Source organism: Podarcis gaigeae, assembly GCF_964106915.1.
Source record: "Podarcis gaigeae genome assembly, chromosome: 4".
NCBI classification, from domain to species: Eukaryota; Metazoa; Chordata; class Lepidosauria; order Squamata; family Lacertidae; genus Podarcis; species Podarcis gaigeae.
The window spans coordinates 80,734,911-80,753,609 of NC_139677.1; the positions used below are offsets into that span (position 1 = coordinate 80,734,911).

Genomic DNA, 18,699 nt, shown 5'->3' on the forward strand with positions numbered 1-18,699 from the left:
TTCCAGTTTGTCTTAATTTATTATTAATAATAATAAACCAACCTCATAGTAAAAAAAAAACTTTCACATTTAAAAAAAATCCAAAGAACCACCATGTGCAAAATTAGCTTGGAACACAAGTTATGCTTTGCTTTAAAGCCATCTAACAGAAACATGTGAAATTGTTAAAACACAATTCACCATGCTAAGAGAGTTTCATCAAAGTGATGCAAGTCTTGAGTGTCAGCCATTATTGAATTCAGCATTGAACTAGGCAACAGTTCTTCTAGACTAAATTGTTTTGTTGGACTTTCGAAATTGAGTTTCTTGGGGGGTGATTTAAATGACAGATCTGTATGGTTCTCATATCCATTTTCCTTTACTGGACTATGATAATTATGGTCATGGTTTATTTCCTGTGCACCATATCCACATTCTTCTTCTTGTGGAAGTTCCATGGAAGCAACAGATGTAGTGGGAGAAAGCAGCTCAGATAAAATGTCATCAAAACTTGAACTGCTACACTGGGACATACTGGTGCTTAGAGAATTCACAGATTTACTATCTTCAACATCAATTTGGTGCTGCAGGGCATTTAACAACCTCTGCAGGGAGTCACTTTCTTTCTGGGATTGAAGCTGTGACTGATCCTTCATCCTTTTCTTGGGAGAGCGCCTGTTTCGCACCTGAGCCTTCGCCACCTTATCTAGCGAAGCCAGTTTCTCCTTCTTAGCTTTCAGCTGCTGTTGAAGTTGTAGGCGCAGTCGGTGTGCTATTGTAACGCTTGACTCTTCAACATTCTCAGCCGATGTAAAGCTTTTAGTTTTATTGTGGCTTGGTTTAGGCCCAATCTGGTTACCCAAAGCAACTGGTGAGCCAGCGCTCTCCACCACAGTTCTTTTGTTTCCAACAATGTGATACTTTTCTATAGGGGGTCTTGCAAAGGGAGTGGGTGAGGATGGAGGAGGAGCCTTATGAGAAGAATCTAATGCCCTCTCCGTTATCTTCTCCCTTTGGTTTTTTGAATGTTTTGCTTGAAAACCATGAAAGTGGCTTGCCTTTCTACCTAGTGAAGTGAAGCGAGTTTCTTTTTTAACGGGCTTTTTACAGATCTCAGTGTTATTACAGGTTAATAAACTTTTGGGCATGAGAGGATGAGATCTTTCAAGTAAACCCTTTACCCAACTGCCTGTGAATGACTTCGTTCCGTTTTTAGGGGCCGAGTGAGAATAATTACTTGGGGAAGCAGCACTAGCCTGGGAATTTGCTGTTGCTTCTCTCCAGTGTTCTACAGTACTATGTGTTATCTGTACACTATTCCCTGCTTTTGTTCTGCTGCTTTTGTTTTCTTGATTTGCTGTGTCCAAACTGCTGCTATCTTTGATAGGAACTTCAGGTTCCGCCCCTTGAACTGGTAACATTTCTGGTGAATAATGGCTATTGCTCAGAGAAACGACTGGCGTTATAAGCATGTTACTTGCATTGTTTGGCTGCCCTTGATGCAAGGGAATGCTGCCATTTTCAAGTAACTTGCACTCCTTCCCAGCAACATCTCTTTCAGAAGTAGTTGGAGAAACCTTAACTCCACCTGGATCATGCAGCTGCGATGTGTCTGTTCTGACTGTCACGTTATTTTCCACTGCAGGGCTTTTGTCCAGTGGTTTACCTTCAGAGTCAAGTGGAACGTGTACAAGAGTCAAAGTTACAACATCATCATTGGCCAGGTTTTCCAAGCCACAAAGCAAATTACTGTTCTTACTTGCAATCAAGTTTTGTGTCTCATTTGTGTGTGCATTCAAGTTATTGTCAGTGTGATAAATTAAAGGTGCATTGTCAGCAGCCTTTCCATCAACATATTTAAATGGAGAATCTGGCTGTGCTTTTAGCAAAGGAACATTCGTAGCCACTTCACTTTCTAGCTGCGAATCCAGACCATTTGTCAATTGTGGTGATTTTCTTTCCCAGATGACGATGTGAATCTCTGAAGGGGGAACGCCAAAGATCTTGTGTCTTCTAGAGTACGAACCCTTTAAGTCATCACACTCAAGCCATGTTTCTGAAAATGAGAAATGAACAGTTCAGAATTTTAGGATGCATAATCCCTCATCACAGTTCTCTGGAAATCACTGTTCTATTCATTTCAAAGTCTTTCGGCACTTTACTGGATAAACCAGCTTTGAAATATATCCACAAAAATAAACAGCAACTAGCCTGCCCACCCACACATATCTATGTAAGTCACAAATGGTCTCCAATTCTCTACCACTTTACAATGGCTTCCCTGCCTGGAAGCAATTTTTACTCACCACCGGAGATCAAGAAAACAGTTATTTACAAGTCTGATGTGAACATTTATTTCACCTTGCCAGAAAGTGTTTCTAATAATGGATATGAGTACTACAGTGGTATCTCAGGTTACATACACTTCAGGTTACAGACTCCGCTAACCCAGAAATAATACCTCGGGTTAAGAACTTTGCTTCAGGATGAGAACAGAAATCGTGCAGCAGCGGCACGGGAGGCCCCATTGGCTAAAGTGGTGCTTCAGGTTAAGAAGAGTTTCAGGTTAAGAACGGACCTCCGGAACGAATTAAGTACTTAACCCGAGGTACCACTATACTTATTTTCATAGAATCATAGAGTTGGAAGGGACCCTGAGTCATCTAGTCCAACCTCCTGCAATGCAGGAATATGCAGTTGTCCCTTACGGGGAATCGAACCTGCAGCCTCTAACCAACTGAGCTATCCGGATGACTGGCTATAGGACTGATATAGGAACGGTTTTTGAGCTTTCTCTTATCTTAACCTTGGATCACCACACAGTAGAAGACATAATTGTTGGTCCTCTCTGAGAAGGGTTTTGAGGGAAAACCCTCCCCATTACTGTGGGAGGCTCCCAGGTGCCTTTTGGGACAGGATTGGCAAGGGGATAATGGACGTGAGTGTGCTGGAACTACTTATTATGAAACAGTGATAGCTTATGTATACTGGGTTAGAAAAACTTACAACAGAACAGCACACATACTGCTAACTGGTCTACTACTTATGGCAGCCATGGGCAAACTCATCCCTCCAGCTGTTTTGGGACTGCAACTCCCATCATCCCTGACCACTGGCCCTGTTAGCTAGGGATGATGGGAGTTGTAGTCCCAAAACATCTGGAGGGCTAAGTTTGCCTATGCCTGAGTTATGGGTTCCTAATCTCTTGCTTTTCTTCCCATAATCATCTGAGGCTACCAACCAGGACTTGCAGCAAAAAGAGAAAGTCCCAGGCGAATTGCAGGGGAGCTAAAAGGGAAAAGGAGAAACAAAACAAGATTGAACTTCTGCCTTTGAAATTTCCTGATGAAGACTTGAGAGGGCTGAAACACTCTGCTCAGTAAGCTTTTTCTTTTACATGTGTTTCCTGCTTTCTTTCCACCAGCCTGTGCAGACAAGACACCTATTGAAGGACAGGTGATGGGAGTGCACTGGACTTACCATCTGAATCCGAGATCCATGTTATGAAGTGTCTTGCCTCCTCCTGATACTGAACAACAGCTGTTACTTGGTAGGACTCTCCTTGAAACTGAAATGTGTAGGTCTCCAGATCATTACGTGGTAAGCCTTCCACAAAGTGCATCATAAGTACCGAGGAAACACTACCAAAGAAACAACAATTTGTAGCTTTAGAACTATGTAACTTATAGCATTATTAATATTGGACACATCATCCACACACAACAGAATTAGCAACTAGCTGCTTAGGAAACTCCATTTATGAAAGTTTCATAAGTGTCTCAAAAGCTTTTTATAAAACCACCCGAATAGACTATTTGAGAGCTTATAGAATGAGATTCCATAAACCATGGTTTTCAAATAGCAGAACCTTGGAAGTAGGCACAGATGTCTAGCTGGCAAATTCATAGTTACATGATGGGACCCAGCAAGGCTACTAATATTATGCCAGAACTGCATTTTCATACTAGCAGCAGCTCATTGTCCACCTGTGATGTAGTTTTACTCACATCAGCAGCTTAATATGGTTCACACTTACTTTTCTAAAACCATTTCTCTTCTTTGAGATTTGTGATGACAGTTATTACAGGGACCAGTATGAACAGCTTTCAGCGGGTGCCATTCTGGGATGATATTTGTAAATGTTGTCAATGTCTTCTGACACCTGAAATAAGAAATGATCCAGTGCTGTGAGAAAATTATTGCCAAGCTAAACCTGGGACATCCAGAAGAGTCATTCATATGAATGATCCACATTCAAAATTGCTCTGAACCTGCTGCAACCCAAAGCTTAAATGTAATTTTAAGTTCCAAGTTAAAGAAGTAAATACTGGCAAATTTCAGGGATTGTCCTAGGGTGGGAACGTTTACCCCATGCAACAGTTTTTAAAAGCTACAGGAACATATACCTGCTGCTTGCAGGTGACTGAAATACAATGAACAATGAATTTTCCAGTTTAAAGTAAGCTTGACTGTAAGCAGTGGCATGTCTGCAACAGAAACAGAAAAGATATCTGTGGGTGTGTACGATTCTCTCCTGCATGTGAACATAGCTTTGGAGTACTGTACTGCCAGCAAAATGTGCTGGTTGTTTAGGCTAGCAAATAGCCATTGGAGGGAATGTCTGTTAATATGGGGTGAGATATTATGCTCCTAGATCTTGGTGTCTTTCTCAGGGAATAGAATCAAGTAGAATGGGATGTATCTGGGAACCTCATTTATGTTGAGGCTAAACATGATGTTTGGGCTACTGTCATTTGCTCTGAATGCACACTTTAACTGGCAGGATCAATCCTGACCAACAGCAAGAAAAAACTCAGGAATTATCAAGTACTGCAGAGCTAGCTTGTCTTTTCAGACAGCAAACACAACATTTTATGCTACGCTGTGAAAGAAGACATATGGCATGCTCATAACACCCCATCAATCCTGCACATGTTCTGTTTGCAGAGAAAAATATAAAGACATCCACGCTGATTTGAAGATTAACATGTGCTTGTATTAAGGAAGGCAAGAAAGAACTTCAGCAGAAACTAACCTGTCATTGACTTGGTAGCCACACTGTGAGCATTCGAACTTCCATGAATAAGAGTGGAGAAACAGTTTTTCTGTTTGAGGATCCTTCTTTAAAAGTAGAGGGAATGCAAACACTGGGCTTTCCTTGTTACCTTTGAAGAAAAGAAAGGGGTTGAGATACATGAAAGCGCCCTACAGGACAGTAAAAACATTTTACTATGTTTCATAGAATCAGAGAGTTGGAAGGGACCACGAGGATCATCTAGTCCAACCCCTTGCAGTGCAGGAATATACAGCTGCCCCCTATGGGGATCGAACCTGCAACCTTCGCATTATAAACACCATACTCTATCCAACTGAGCTATCCAGGTCCTTTTAAAATAATGTAAAATACCTTGCTGAACATGGCCAAAATCTAGTGACTCTTCAAAAGATGTTTCACCTATTTCAGAAAGCACTTACAAGGGCCAATTCTTACAAATGCTGGTGCACAGGCTCATAAAGCGTGCTTTCTGTTCAAACAACGAAAGTATGAAGGTCTAAAGATACCTGAATTTTGCATTGAATTATATACTTTTTAAGTCATTGAAATATCTAAGAATTATACATTTTGCTTCCTATATTAAACAAAACCTAAGACCTAATTTATGACAACTTTTTTTTAGTAACTGTCAGCAGCAGCTTATGCATCTTTACTCAAAAGTAAGTTCCACTGAGTTCAATGGGCCTCCCAGGTGAGTGTGCACAGAGAGTGCAGTTTGAGTGTAATTTTCTTCTGACACAGGATTGGGCTATACATGATGAGATACTCTGAGCACTTACTACTTAGCTAGAAAATCTGGTGAAGGTATTTTAACAAGGAACCCTATGTTAAGTTAGGGCCATAACTCAATGGTAGGGCATCTGCTTTGCATGCAGAATGTCCCAGGTTCAATCTCTGGCATCTCCAGGTGAGGATGGGAGAGAACCCTGCCTGAAATCCCAGAGAGCTGCTACCAGTCAGTGAAAACAACACTGAGGCGAACCAAAGGCTTGATTCCATATAAGGCAGCTTCCCATGTCTTAAATGGAATCTGCATGTTCAGAGGCAGTATACCCTTAAATATTAATTGAAAAAGGCATGACCTTCACACTCAGTTTCAGAACTTGCCCAAGGCATCTGGTTGACCACTGTGGGAAGCCAAATGCTAGAGTAGATGGACCTTTGATCTGATTCAGTAGTATTCTCCTTATGCCTAACTGAGGAATCAATGGCCCAGAAAACAGCTAGAACACACAAAGGTATTAGATCATTGAAACCGGAATCCAATCTGAAGCTAATGACAACGAAAAGTAGTTTGCAGCTGATGGACAGAAAGGAAGTACTAGCATTGTAATATATTAGCACAGAACTCTTGAGGAATGACTCTCTCTGGACCCACAAAGAATCTAAAGATAAAGGAACTTTACAATATAGGAAAAAAAGAAAGGTTTGGCACTAGTTTACTGTCACATTTGGAAACTTAGCACTGTTATATGTAAAATAATAACAACGACAATAATGAAAAACCCTTTAGCAATTACTTACCTAATTTACATTTAAGCTGTGGCTGAAGCTGGGCAAAAATTGTATTTCTGATTTCATTCAAGTGTGATTCAGCTCTCGAAAGAACACCCAAAGGAACTTCCGAAACACATTCACCTGCAAAAAACAGAATGATCCATCAACATTTTGTCTCCAGGAACTGCCATTTTTTATTCTGTACCAACAATAACTGAGTATTTATTCCACTTATTAATGTATGTATATATATATACCACTTTAACATTGTCATTGAGCTGGTAACACTATTAAATAGATGTAATTATCCTATTTGTTATGTAGCTGTTTATGGCTATACATCTATACAGATGCTCACAAATATCTCCAGTGCTGTGAAATCAGATTAATGCACCCATCTCTATAAACAACTATCCAAAGCTAATGGCAAGTGGTGTGAACCACTTAAATCAACTAGGACACCTGCCAAAGCTCTGCCTTGCCTCTCGTCAAGTGGCTTTCAAATTGCTTCCTGGAGAGCAATGGTGTCTTCAGAAGCTTATCAGGCACCCATCAAAGAGAAATGTCAGACAAGAGTCAATGGAAGACAGCTAGCCATCACTACTGATCTTTCCCTGGAACATAAAGCTAGAGGAGATGAGTGTGTTATAGGGTATACTTTCGCTCCCAGCAGAGCTACAGTGAGGCTCTGAGAGTCTACCTGGTACTTTATCTGAACCAAGCATGTGAGCTGGAACATGCTCTGCAATCATCTGCAGTGCACTGAAGGTTCTGAAGGAAACAATTCAGATGTTCCTTAACAGAAAAGCTGATGTGGAAAGCATAACCAAAAAGCAACATTCAAAAATGCATTGCACAAACTCCATGCTAATATCTGATGTCAATAAAGAGCACGATGCCTTCACAAAGCAAGCATTGCATCATCTGATCTATCTAATCACACTGGGCAGATTCTGATGCCATTCATGGTAGAGGGAAAAGAAGGATGAGCAACAGCCCATGCTGCTGTTCTATTGGGGGAACAGGTTTTGATCTAAGGAGGCTGTAAGGCCTGCATGGATTTTAAACCGTTATGCCGACTATAAAAGAAACAGCTGCATTGTCCAAGGCCCAGAGTTCTATACACCCCACTGATTTCTCCTCTTAAAAAAAATATTTTGACAGCAAAAGGAAAAAAGACACTTGTGTTTGGCTTACCTCGTTGGCAAGTATTCACAAGTGCAGTTGCTTCATTATATTTTGCAAATAGGCTCTGGATTACAGATACGTTTTCCAAGACTGATCCACTCAGAATCATTCTTAGTGTTTCTAAATGCACTAGGGTTGACAGAATGCAATCTAACCAGCAGAGAGCGTACACATTCCTCCACTGAAGCCACAATGGCTCTGGCCGAGATGGTTTGTCTTGATGCAGAATTTGAGACAATGATGAACCAATTTCAGGATCTGACAAAAGCTGTGGCTGAACACTGAAAATTTCCGGTGAACTTCCTTGAGCTGCCATTTTCATGCCCATTTGCTGCTCCACGGATTCTGTTGCACTATTAAAGTTCGGCTGACTAGCTTCTGGAAAGTTAGGCTGCCCTGACCGAGTCCCAAACAGATTATCTCCATTGCACTTGGGAGCAAGATCAGGTTTGAACGCCTTCTCATTTTCTATCAAGTTATCAGTCCTTGTCAGTTTTAAGTGTTGGGGAACAGCAGAGGTTACCAGGCTTGTGTCAGACGACTTTCTTTTCCTACAAGTGCCCTGAGATGGAGAATCCTTTTTATCAGTAGGAATTATAATGCTGCTTAGTGGTTCAAATCCCAGAGGGTAGATGCACTGAAAAAGAGGAGGAGGGGAACACAAAGATATCTGAGTAAATTAATAACATGCAACGTGGGTCTTAGGGATGCAATAGAGGGCTGTATACAGAAACAACAGTTATGCAACGCCTAATTAAAAACGAATAAAATCCAAATGTGTTTTAAATAGCCCTTCCCTGAGATAGTAAGTTCTCTTTTAGAAACATAAAAATTGCCTTGAAAGAGGGTATCTGCAGAGTAATATTAGGTTTTTCTCTCACTATTTTTTGAAAGGATATTTCTGAAGTGTTTTTCTGGACATTTCATGTGCCTATTGCTGCTGCTCTCTTTCCCCCCCGACTTTTACGAAAAGGAATGAAATTTCTAGTTTTGATGAATTAGGCTTGGATTAATCAGCACTTAGGCTATGTACCCTTAGATCACCGCCCTCCCAGATTCTCCTACTGATTTAGCCTTTCCTCCTCCCACAACCACCACTTTTCTCTCCCTGTTCATCCCTAAGCACAAGCCATAATCTGTCTATCTATTCAAACATAATGTACTTGCAGTTTAATGAAGCCATTATTTTATATGCCAAAGGGATACCCACTTATAAAATGTTACGGCAACTACTTATGAAATTAGCATAAGTGCTCAGATTAAGAATCTTGGATTATAGGAAAATTGGACCAATCCCAACTCAACAAGAAAGAGTGATGCACCTGTGGATTTTCACACAAGAAAATAGATTCTTCAAAACTGATGTGATATATTCGTAGACCTCGTATGAGACCCTTCTTTTTGCAAGCTGGGCAACTTCCATCGGGAGTTACTTCTGCAGACCTGCAGTCCTGAAGTGATGTAAAACAAAGAACAAATGTGTTATTCTTGAGAGGCCAAATATCAAAACATGGTAAAATGACTTTCATAGCATTTATGTGTTTCAGAGTTAAATCTGACAGCAGTGAAACATAACAAATCAAATACAGATGAGAGCAAACGATACTATACATAAATTGGCTTTTATATTGACTGTTCGGGCTATATGCACTGAACAAAATAGCCTTTACCATCGGTCTGACCGTGAAAATATAACCAGCAATAGATCAAATGTGTTCATAAACTTTTGGGGAATAGGTAACAACATTTGAAAGTAAATCTTTCGCCATTTCAGTAAGATTTCCGTGGAAAAATAAATTTTACATTTTTTTTTTGAAAAGTCATATAAATTAGGCCAATAGAAATGAAAAACTCTCTCAGACTTGAGGAGGAGGAATGAAAAAAGAGAACTTTGCACAATGTGAAAGAGAACTGAACTGACTTTTCCCAAATACCCCACCATGTGGAGTGCAGATGCCCCTATACCAGTCACTTGCAAACCATTTCCAATCTTCTGGCAATCCATCATTCTGAGGCACTGGCCAAATTATCATGTCACTTGCAATTTTTCAACAGTCCTAAGGATATTTTCCCCATATACTCTGAAAAATAAGAAGTGAACAAGAAAAGTTAAATAAGCTTTTTTTCCCCCCCAAGAGCAATTTTTAGAAAGCACATTAAAGAAAGGTTTTTTTGTGGCATAGAAGTAAATGCGTTTCCTTAAATCAAGAAAACCATATAAAGAAATGTGCGTCTGTGTGAGTGAGAGAGAGAGAACCCACACCAAAAACCTACAAGCGTGTAAAGCAACTAACTCGACTTGAAGTTCGTATTTGGAATATAAACAGATGAATTAATAGCCCCAACAGCTCTTGAAAATATTGTTGCTGATCCACCTGCAAAGCGATTAAGCGACTTGTGGCACAATCTAGGGAAGATGACAAAAACTGCATCATGTCATCCTAGGTGCTCTACACTGGGTGTGCTACGAAAACTGAGGTTCACATTTCAGCCCAAACAAATAGACAACACTGCCTGATATAGTGCCACCAAAGTTAGGCAGAAGGTCTTGCCTATGGTGTATGTGCCACGGATGATGCAGGTACAATGATGCCCAATCAAATAACTATAGACAGACTGGGAGCTCTTGCAGACATGATCATGTGTACATCCCCTCCTTCCCTTCTCCCATTCTCTAGTTAGTGATCAGCCAGCATTAGGTGCAAGCCAGACCTCAGCTGTGCCCAACTTATGTCTAACCTGGGCCATTTTGGGGTGGGCAGAAAACTCATTTGATTATGTGTTTCATTTCTCTCATGTTAAAATAAACACGCACCAGATCATGTGTATGTGCCAATAGCATTCTGACAGTCAACAGCATGGGCATATGCATGCCACTACCATGTTAGCTCACATTAAACATATATGGGTTGCTGTGATGTGGATTAAAATATGACCATGAAGTACTTGAAATGCTTACACACAGGTAAGGAACTTTCCTGTTATCTGGGTCATATATAAACTGGGTCTTTAAAAAGCTAGTGTAAACAGAAACTCACTAGGTACAATTCAGTTCAATAGTCTTTTGTGTTTCTCTTGTACTTTGCCATTCAATATTTTCATGGGAGGGCAGATACGCTATCATAGCATCAACAGCAGAGAAGAGAAATAATAAAAACACAGTAATTCTGAAAGGATCTGCATACAAGCAATGCACGAAAGCTAGTTAGTTCAGAGCTAGCTTGTGCTAAACTAAAACCCATTTCATTCTGAAATAACATACCGTATTTTTCGGCACATAGGGTGCACCGGCCCATAGGGCGCACCTAGTTTTTTGGAGGGGAAATAAAGAAAAATAATTATCCCCCCGCCCAGGCGCAGGGCTGGGGTGGGGTAAGCTCAGGCTTCCCCCGATGCCAGTCCCCAGAACAGGCTGCTATCCGCAAGCCTAGGGAGCCCAGCGGGAAGTCGCGCCCGTCTCCCCAGGTTTGCGGATATCTGCCCGCACTGAGCACGCCCCAAGCTTCGGGATGCAGGCAGCTCTCCGCAAGCTGTGGGAGAGCTGCGCAACTTCGCGCCGGGCTCCCACGGCTTGCGGAGAGCTTCCTGAAGCCTGGAGAGCGAGAGGGGTCGGTGCGCACCGACCCCCCTCGCTCTCCAGGCTTCAACGAAAGCCTGCATTCGCCCCATAGGAAGCACACACATTTCCCCTTCATTTTTGGAGGGGGAAAAGTGCATCCTATAGGGCGAAAAATACGGTACTCTTCAGCTTTTAAAACCAATGCCAAAAACATTGAAATAACATACTCTTCAGCTTTTAAAACCAATGTCAAAAACAGTCACAAATGGTGAGCAAAATCCCTACCATGAAATTTGTCTTTCCTGTGACAGATATGTTCTGAGTTGATGTTTTCAGAGAGCCTTCATGGCAATGCCAAAGTTTCTTTCCTCGCCAGTTCAGATTCCATCAGTGAAGTTCAAAATTCTTGCCCAAGTATCAATTTATGTTTGACTTACAGTGAACCCCACTTGCCATTCTGTTGCCCACTTACTTAGTTTGGAGCCTTCTGGAGCGGTTTACAGTCCATGGGTTTTACCACCACCCTGAATAATCTGGTGCCATCTACAAACTTGACCAGCTCATCGCTCTCCTCCTAACAATTTAGGAACGTGTTAAATAGCATTGATCCCAATGAAGATTCTTGGGATATCTCACTTCTTACTTCCCTCTATTATCAGAACTTTCTTGTTCTTTAACCAGTTTCTAATCCGTAAGAGGATCTATCCACATATCCCTTGACTGCTAAGTTCTAAATAAATGCTTTTGGCTATGGACTTTGTTAAAAGCTTTTTAGAAGCCAACACTTACAATATCTATCAGCTTGCGGTGTCAGTAAGCATGTAGATGAAGGCAAAGAGCAGTAAAATGTTGGCGAAGCAGGACTTCAAAAGGATTGCTTATATCTTTAATAATGGTTTCCATCAATTCATCTGGACAGAAGCTAGGCTAGCTGGTCTGCAATTTTCAATTTTCTGACTTCCCCTAGATCTCCTTTCAAATGCTTAGAAGACCCAATAGCAGCCCGACCGTAAATTTGGGTGCCTAGAGGAGATAACCCCCCTATTACCCTTCACCCCTCCTAAAAAGAGTACAAGCCTGCTAGTCATTGTTAGAACAGCCTCCTTGCTTGGATTCATCTCCAGTCAGCTTGTCCACATAAGACCACTGACAGAAACAGAGTAAGCACTGAAACAGCAACACTTTTTCCTATCTTTATGTATACTCAAGCTACTTTTAAATATCTCATTATTAAGATCAGTGTTCTAAAACAGGCATAGAACATAGTCCATAACTATAACCTCACACTAGCTTTCAAACCAATTGTGAATCACTGTCCTAAAAATGGTGCAGTCAGTGGTAATACTTTCACTGAACTATTGGTGTGAAATAGCTGAAGTAATAGACAACAGCAGAAACTATTTTGTAACAGTTTAATAACAAATACATGCTTTTACTTCAGGACTACCTATGGAAATGACTGCTCAGACACTGTTTCAATTAATCAGTGCCCTACAACCTTGATTTCTGGCTGATCTCCAGATTTAGCAGCCATACTGATACTTTGGCCTTTAACTATCTGTGCCTTTTAGAAGTGAGTGGGATTTGAAAAATGTATTCCTCTTTCCCCTTGGTTTTAATGTACCTATGTGCGGTTTATTGTATGTTTGGTTGTAAGTTGCTTTGGGTTGCCCTGGGCAATATAAAGTGACTAACTCATTTAATACATTTACAGATAGGTAGCCGTGTTGGTCTGCCATAGTCAAAACAAAAAAAAATCCTTCCAGTAGCACCTTAAAGACCAAAGCTCATACCAAGAACTAACTTAGTTGGTCTTTAAGGTGCTACTGGAAGGATTTTTTTTCATTTAATACATAATAATAATAAATATATTATATCTCTGTAGCAAGAGCCCATGTTTATATTCAGGATCAGTAACATTAAATGGCAATTAAGAAACTTTATTGCTTTTAATATTGTAATTCATTTATTTAACTGATATTGAATTCTTTCCTCCAAGACACTTAAAGCAGCACAAACTAAACTAGTAGACTAAACTAGGTGAGACACAAACAAATAAGGCACACCCATGTCAATACCTGACAGAAATGTTGATTTGCAAAAAAAAACACTTGCAGCACCTTAAAGACTAACAAACACACTACATAATAAACTTTAGTGGGCAAAGAGAGACCATTTCTTTTGTGAAGATGCAGTTAATACCTTTGATCAGACAAGATTACCATATTAGTAATTCAAGTAGTTATGGACTCAACTTTTGATTGATTCATCCACATGGTTTCAATCACCATTTGCATGAGTGATTGTGAAATGATGTGTAATGCACTGGCAGCAATATAGGTATCCTGCCCACTGGAAAATGTATTCATTTGCATAATACACAAATATTAACACAGTTTTTGTTCTTTCACATCACCTCTTCTAGCTTTATGAAGCCGGGTTTTAAGAAATCACCTGCAATTTTCTTTTTAGTTTATATAAAACCAGGAGGTTGCTGGAAATCTCATGGTCAAATGATACTAATCTTGCAACCAGACCCCCGCTCCAGAAACTCAGTAAGAATAGATCAACAACTTTGGGGTAAAATCCTAAAAAAAACCAAAAACTCTCACGCATATTCACTTCACCAAATCCGGCCCACTTTGAAAAAAGTTTGGGCACCCCTGTTATAAGCAATGCTGCTCTGCCTAGTTTGCAGCAGAATACTGAAATGAGGTGAACTGTTCCTTATGCTTTCTTAACATTATGGAGAATTGGGAATCTGAGGTTTATAGAGGTTTCTTTATAATGTAGGAATCTGAACACAGACAGATATTCACAGATTTTGGAGAAAGCCATTGAAATAGTTACAGGTACAAATGAACTACCATCAATAGCACAAAGATAGGTGCTCTTACTTCATGTGTGTGGTCAACTTACTTAAGATAAAAAACATGTTAGGCAAAAGACTGCTGACAAATTGTGTAAGAAAGTGCACTGTGGATTGCTGCAAATTAGTAAGAAAGTAATGAAAAAGTAGTAATGAGTATTGCAAACTGAAGAAGTAAACCAAACCTTTCAGCATTTCCACACATCTATATTTGTCATAAGCAAAGCAAATCATGTCACTATCGCTGCTGGGCTTGGCCTGCTAAAGACGCTTGAACTGTTCTGGCCAGAAGGATTTTACATGCATTCAGTTAAGAAGGTGCCAAACAATGCAATCAACTATGGTTGAACAAACAGATATATCTTAAGACCAAAGTGGTCAATGCCAAATTGGAATTAAAAAACCATGACCTTGCAATTATGTTTCAGTAGAAGACCATTATTGCTTTGGCCTATGTTGATTAATATCAACAGAAATAAGCAGTAGAAATACCAATTAGTATAGTATTAGTAATATTGAATATTGATACAAGCACTCTGCTGTGGCATGTTCATTGGCTTAAGAACTAAGCTACAATGTATGTACCTTAATACTACAATGATGTTTTTAAACAGTCTGCATAGAATTGTAACCCACTAGGTACCATGGGTAGACTTGGTCCAGAAAGGCAGCTTTTAAACATTTAAAAAGGAAAAAGACAACTTTGCATATATCCAAAACTGAAACTGGTTAAAGTTACAGGAATGCAGAATAAGAGATATGCTTTTTCCATACATAAAAGAATTGTTCTAAAGTTTCAAATTTGGAGGATATATTTTAATTAAGGTTAGTAAGACTGAGAAGGCTAGGTTTTTAACTATATACAATGTTGTACAAAAGTACAAATTAATGCTTTGTATATACAACTGTTACCGTTGGAAACAACAGAATATAAAATATAGCAATAATTTTAAAAGGCACCAACAGTTATGAAATGCACTAAATGCTATAGTATTTATTTTAGGTCTTTACAGTTCCAAATGAATGCTGGTAACTAACACTTGAAAAGTGCATGCTGTCCAGAAATACAGAGCAGCAGTCATAATATCTGTCGGTACAACAAATAATAGCCCAATCACTATGAACTGAAACCTAATGGAAGTCAAACTCAGCACGTTAAAAATAAAGGCTACTTACTAACCCTATGCACCATTTCAACTGCTGGCTGTGGGATGGGACTCTATGTGTGTACAAGCATGCATTAGACTTAGCGGGAATCCTGAGCCAATCAGGAACACGTTTCACCTGGCCAAATGTGGGACTGATGCACATGTAGCCAGCAGAAGGCAGGACTAGCTTGTGATTCCCTTGCACATGTTTTCAGCATAGAAGACAGTTTGTGTGAGTGCTCCCAGTACCACATGCCTGGATTCCTTGGTAAATTGCCTTGCTTTCACAATCTAGTTCAGTATTCCCAGTCAACAACTGAACAGAATGCCAGTATCACCTTTGTATGACGACTTGCACAGATAATATGGCAAAAGGCACCTGATCTTCATTCTTTAACAACCCTGGCTGCAAGTACAATTGGATGGTAAAGCACATTAATAAGATAGCTAATTTTTGTTAAATGAGACCATTATAACAGAGAATGTTTAGGTTGCTTTTCCACTGTAGTGCTTAAGAGTTTGAAAAGAAAACCTAAAATAACTAATGGAAATTGTTACATCTAGCTCCTGAGATGGCACACGCACCCCTTAAAGAGTTGCATGAAAAGAATGATTTCACCACTTGTAGGGGGTGGTGTGTGTGTTTGTGTTTAAACAACCTTACTAGCGTGCCAGGAGGAAAAGCAGATCCTGGTAAAATTCCGCCTTCTGTGAATAATGTCTGAGGCTTCTGGAACCCAAGAGGGCTAAATCCCAGCACGTGGTTCCAAGATCTCTCTCAAGATCTTAGGCTGCCATCATCAACTTTAGACCCGGGGTCACTCGTCGTTCCGTGGGAACATACCCTCAAGGACCGGGATTTACTTCCACGTTCAAGTGCGTCTAAGCACCCAACATGGAGGGAGCTGCGCATACGGGAAAAAGCGAACCGCCGTCACGTGCGAAGCCACTCCCCACACAAAACAAGGCAGCTGGAGAAGGTTCCCCACGTGCGGGCAAGCAAGCAAGCCAGACGTGAAAGCGACCCTCTCAGGCTCGCGCTCCCTGCCTGGCTCAGGGGGGACGAGCCGAGCGCACCGTCGTCACGTGAGAAGCGGCCTAGACACCCGTGTAAGCGAAAGGTAACGCAAGCGAACAGCAACGCCGGGATGCTCGCAACCCGGGTTGCCACGAGGAATAGGAGGTAGAGGGGCAAGGGCCGGCGGCTCCCCTTCCCCGCCCGAGCAGGAGAGCCCCGTGAAGCCGTTACTCACCGCAGGGCCCCCAGCGGGAAAGGAAGACGGGACAGGCGCCAGGGGGAGAGCCGCGGCAGCCGGCTCCTCAGGCGACGCCGCTCGTGCGTTCTTCAGGCCGGCTGAGGCCTTGTAGTGCAGCTTCCGGCGCCGTCCTCTCGAAGCGGCTTCGCGTCGCTCCTCCTTTTCCCTCGCCGCACAACCGCACTGAGGCGGGGCCTGCCGGGCCCGTGTGGGGAAAATGGCAGCCGAGGGGGCGGTGTCGGGAGCCTCCTTCTCTTTCCTTTCGGCTCGCGCGTGGAAGAGGGTCTCTTTTGCTTAGAGAAGGAGCCTGTCAGGAGCCTAGTTGTATCTCTGGTTGTGGGGAAGCGCTGAGGAGATGAAATGAGGAAAGTCGACCTTTCCTTATTTCTCCTCAGGGCGGGAACGGTTCCCGCCCTTGCCGCGACAGCAGCTTGCCAGGGAGACATGCGGGGAAGAAGCGGGACAAAGTTCCGCTTAACTGAGGCAGCCGCGCCCAGGATTTAGCCATTTAAGAGGAAAGGCGAGCGAGGAGGCAGCACGGTGGGGAAAGGGGATAGAGAAACGGTTGCTTCCCTCGTGGCACCGCGGGCAGCCGGTGAAGCTGAGCGTTGGGAGATTCAGGACGGATAAAAGGAAGTACTTCTTCATGCAAAAGCTCAGGGTTAAACTATGGAACTCTCTCCCACAGGAGACAGCGATGGCCAACATCCTAGATGGCAAGATGAGACAGATTTATGGAGGAGAGAGAGAGCGCGCTATGGATGGCTATTAGCTCTGCCTTCATGGCTGTGCTTCTGAATAACCAGTCGCTGGAAATCGCAGAAGGCGAGAGGGCTCCTGTGGTTGAATCCTGCTTGCTGGTTTCCCACAAGCGTCTGGTTCTGCCACAGTGAGAAGAGTAAGCTGGACTAGATGGACCATCTGCCTGAACCAGCAGACTGTTCTTATGTTCTTAGCGGTCTCAGTAGGGCTAGTATAGAGTGGAGGTGATTCAGCCCCCAAACTGTATGCTGGTATCTCTAACTTGTACTTTATAGAAGGATGGTCAATCTGGTCTGAAGCAGCAAGCACAACAAGAACTCCCGTGGCACCTTGAAGATGGAGATTAAGTTAGACCACAAAAACTTCCCCTGTAATAATAAATTTTGGCTGCATTCACATAGCAGTTTGTTCCATTTTCACTAGTTTTCTGTAGCTGTTAATTTCCACATTATATCTGAGCTTTCACACCATGTGAAAGATGGTTCCAGGACTGTAGTGGAAAATTGTGCAGGTTTAGCACTTATTTCCATATTATTTGCAAATGGATTTTTTTCCTGGAAGTAAATAATGTGGAAATGAGCACGAATCTTGTCCTATATTCCACTATTGTTCCAGAAGTGACTTTTATGTCATGTGAAAGCTCACATGTAATGTGGAACTTAAAAGGGAAAAGGCATGAAAATAGAATAAACTGCCATGTGAATGCAGCCTCAGTCTTTAAGGTGTTACAAGACTTCTTGTTTTTATATCATTTTTATGTGCGCATTAATGTAATTCCATATAAATGCTAGCTAACTTGAGACACATGGTTTAACTGTGAATTCCTTTGTTTCCAGATTAACCACAGACCTAAGCAGATGCAAACCACTTAAAGTCTCACCCAGGAAATAATTCTCATTAGAAGGTTGAAGGTTAAGTCATTTATAAGAGTTCTTCCACAAAGAGAGATTGTAAGTTTTGTGGTGTAAAATGTGACAAAGATTCTGGTATCCTGCTTTAAAAATACTAGACAAATCTCTTTCCCAGTGATATGGGGCAGGACATTTTTCCATTTCATAAGCTCATTAGTAGTAATGAATGGGTGCAAATTGGCCTGGGGTTTTATTTTAAGGATGTACATAGCTGTAACATTTCAGGGATAAATGTTTATCTTAATAGATATGCCAATGGAGTTACACCTTGTTGTGACTTTGTTTCTATGTCATGGTCTGCAAATGTTACTGCCTTTCCTGATTCTCCACAAGACTGTCTTCATGTGGCCCATACCTAAAACCAGTCAAGCTGTTGATGAAGAATCTGTATATGTGCATGAACACATTTACTGTATACGAAGATCTGACCCTTACTTTTACACGACTTCAACATTGTACCTTAAGGTGGCTCCT

General features: G+C 41.4%; 1 protein-coding gene and 1 pseudogene across 10 annotated transcripts in view; one reads left to right on the forward strand and one right to left on the reverse strand.

Moving 5' to 3' along the window:
* USPL1 (ubiquitin specific peptidase like 1) lies at positions 1-16,737 on the reverse strand. 4 transcript variants are annotated; one of them, XM_083736182.1, is made up of 9 exons: positions 16,550-16,689; positions 9,642-9,801; positions 9,043-9,171; positions 7,730-8,357; positions 6,560-6,673; positions 5,015-5,144; positions 4,016-4,141; positions 3,460-3,620; positions 1-2,035 (listed from the first exon to the last, which is right to left on the reverse strand). In XM_083736182.1, exons 2-9 carry the CDS (start codon positions 9,726-9,728, stop codon positions 177-179), a joined length of 3,234 nt encoding a protein of 1,077 aa, XP_083592308.1. In that variant the 5' UTR covers positions 9,729-9,801; positions 16,550-16,689; the 3' UTR covers positions 1-176. The 4 variants fall into 4 exon arrangements, with proteins under 4 accessions (XP_083592308.1, XP_083592309.1, XP_083592307.1 ...); XM_083736183.1 differs by lacking the exon at positions 9,642-9,801 and having other exon boundaries at positions 16,550-16,737; XM_083736181.1 differs by lacking the exon at positions 16,550-16,689 and having other exon boundaries at positions 9,642-10,988.
* The window catches only part of LOC310843754 (ras-related protein Rab-9B pseudogene), a 16,590-nt pseudogene continuing 9,337 nt past the window's right edge, over positions 11,447-18,699 (forward strand). The window contains exons 1-2 of one of the 6 annotated variants that reach the window (XR_014568677.1): positions 11,447-12,965; positions 13,113-16,417. The product of XR_014568677.1 is annotated as a ras-related protein Rab-9B pseudogene (transcript). Of the gene's footprint in view, positions 12,966-13,112; positions 16,418-17,566; positions 17,662-18,150; positions 18,265-18,699 lie in introns of those variants that run through there. The other 5 variants (XR_014568678.1, XR_014568679.1, XR_014568681.1 and 2 more) reach the window with 5 other exon arrangements.

Coding starts and splice junctions, on each gene's coding strand:
- USPL1 (XM_083736180.1), bottom strand. CDS start 9,393: ATGGTAAAGGCTATTTTGTTCAGTGCATATAGCCCGAACAGTCAATAT. Junction 8,358..9,042: donor TCTTGTGTGAAAATCCACAG/GTGCATCACTCT, acceptor CCTCTTTTTCAG/TGCATCTACCCTCTGGGATT. Junction 2,036..3,459: donor ATGGATCTCGGATTCAGATG/GTAAGTCCAGTG, acceptor TCTCATTTTCAG/AAACATGGCTTGAGTGTGAT.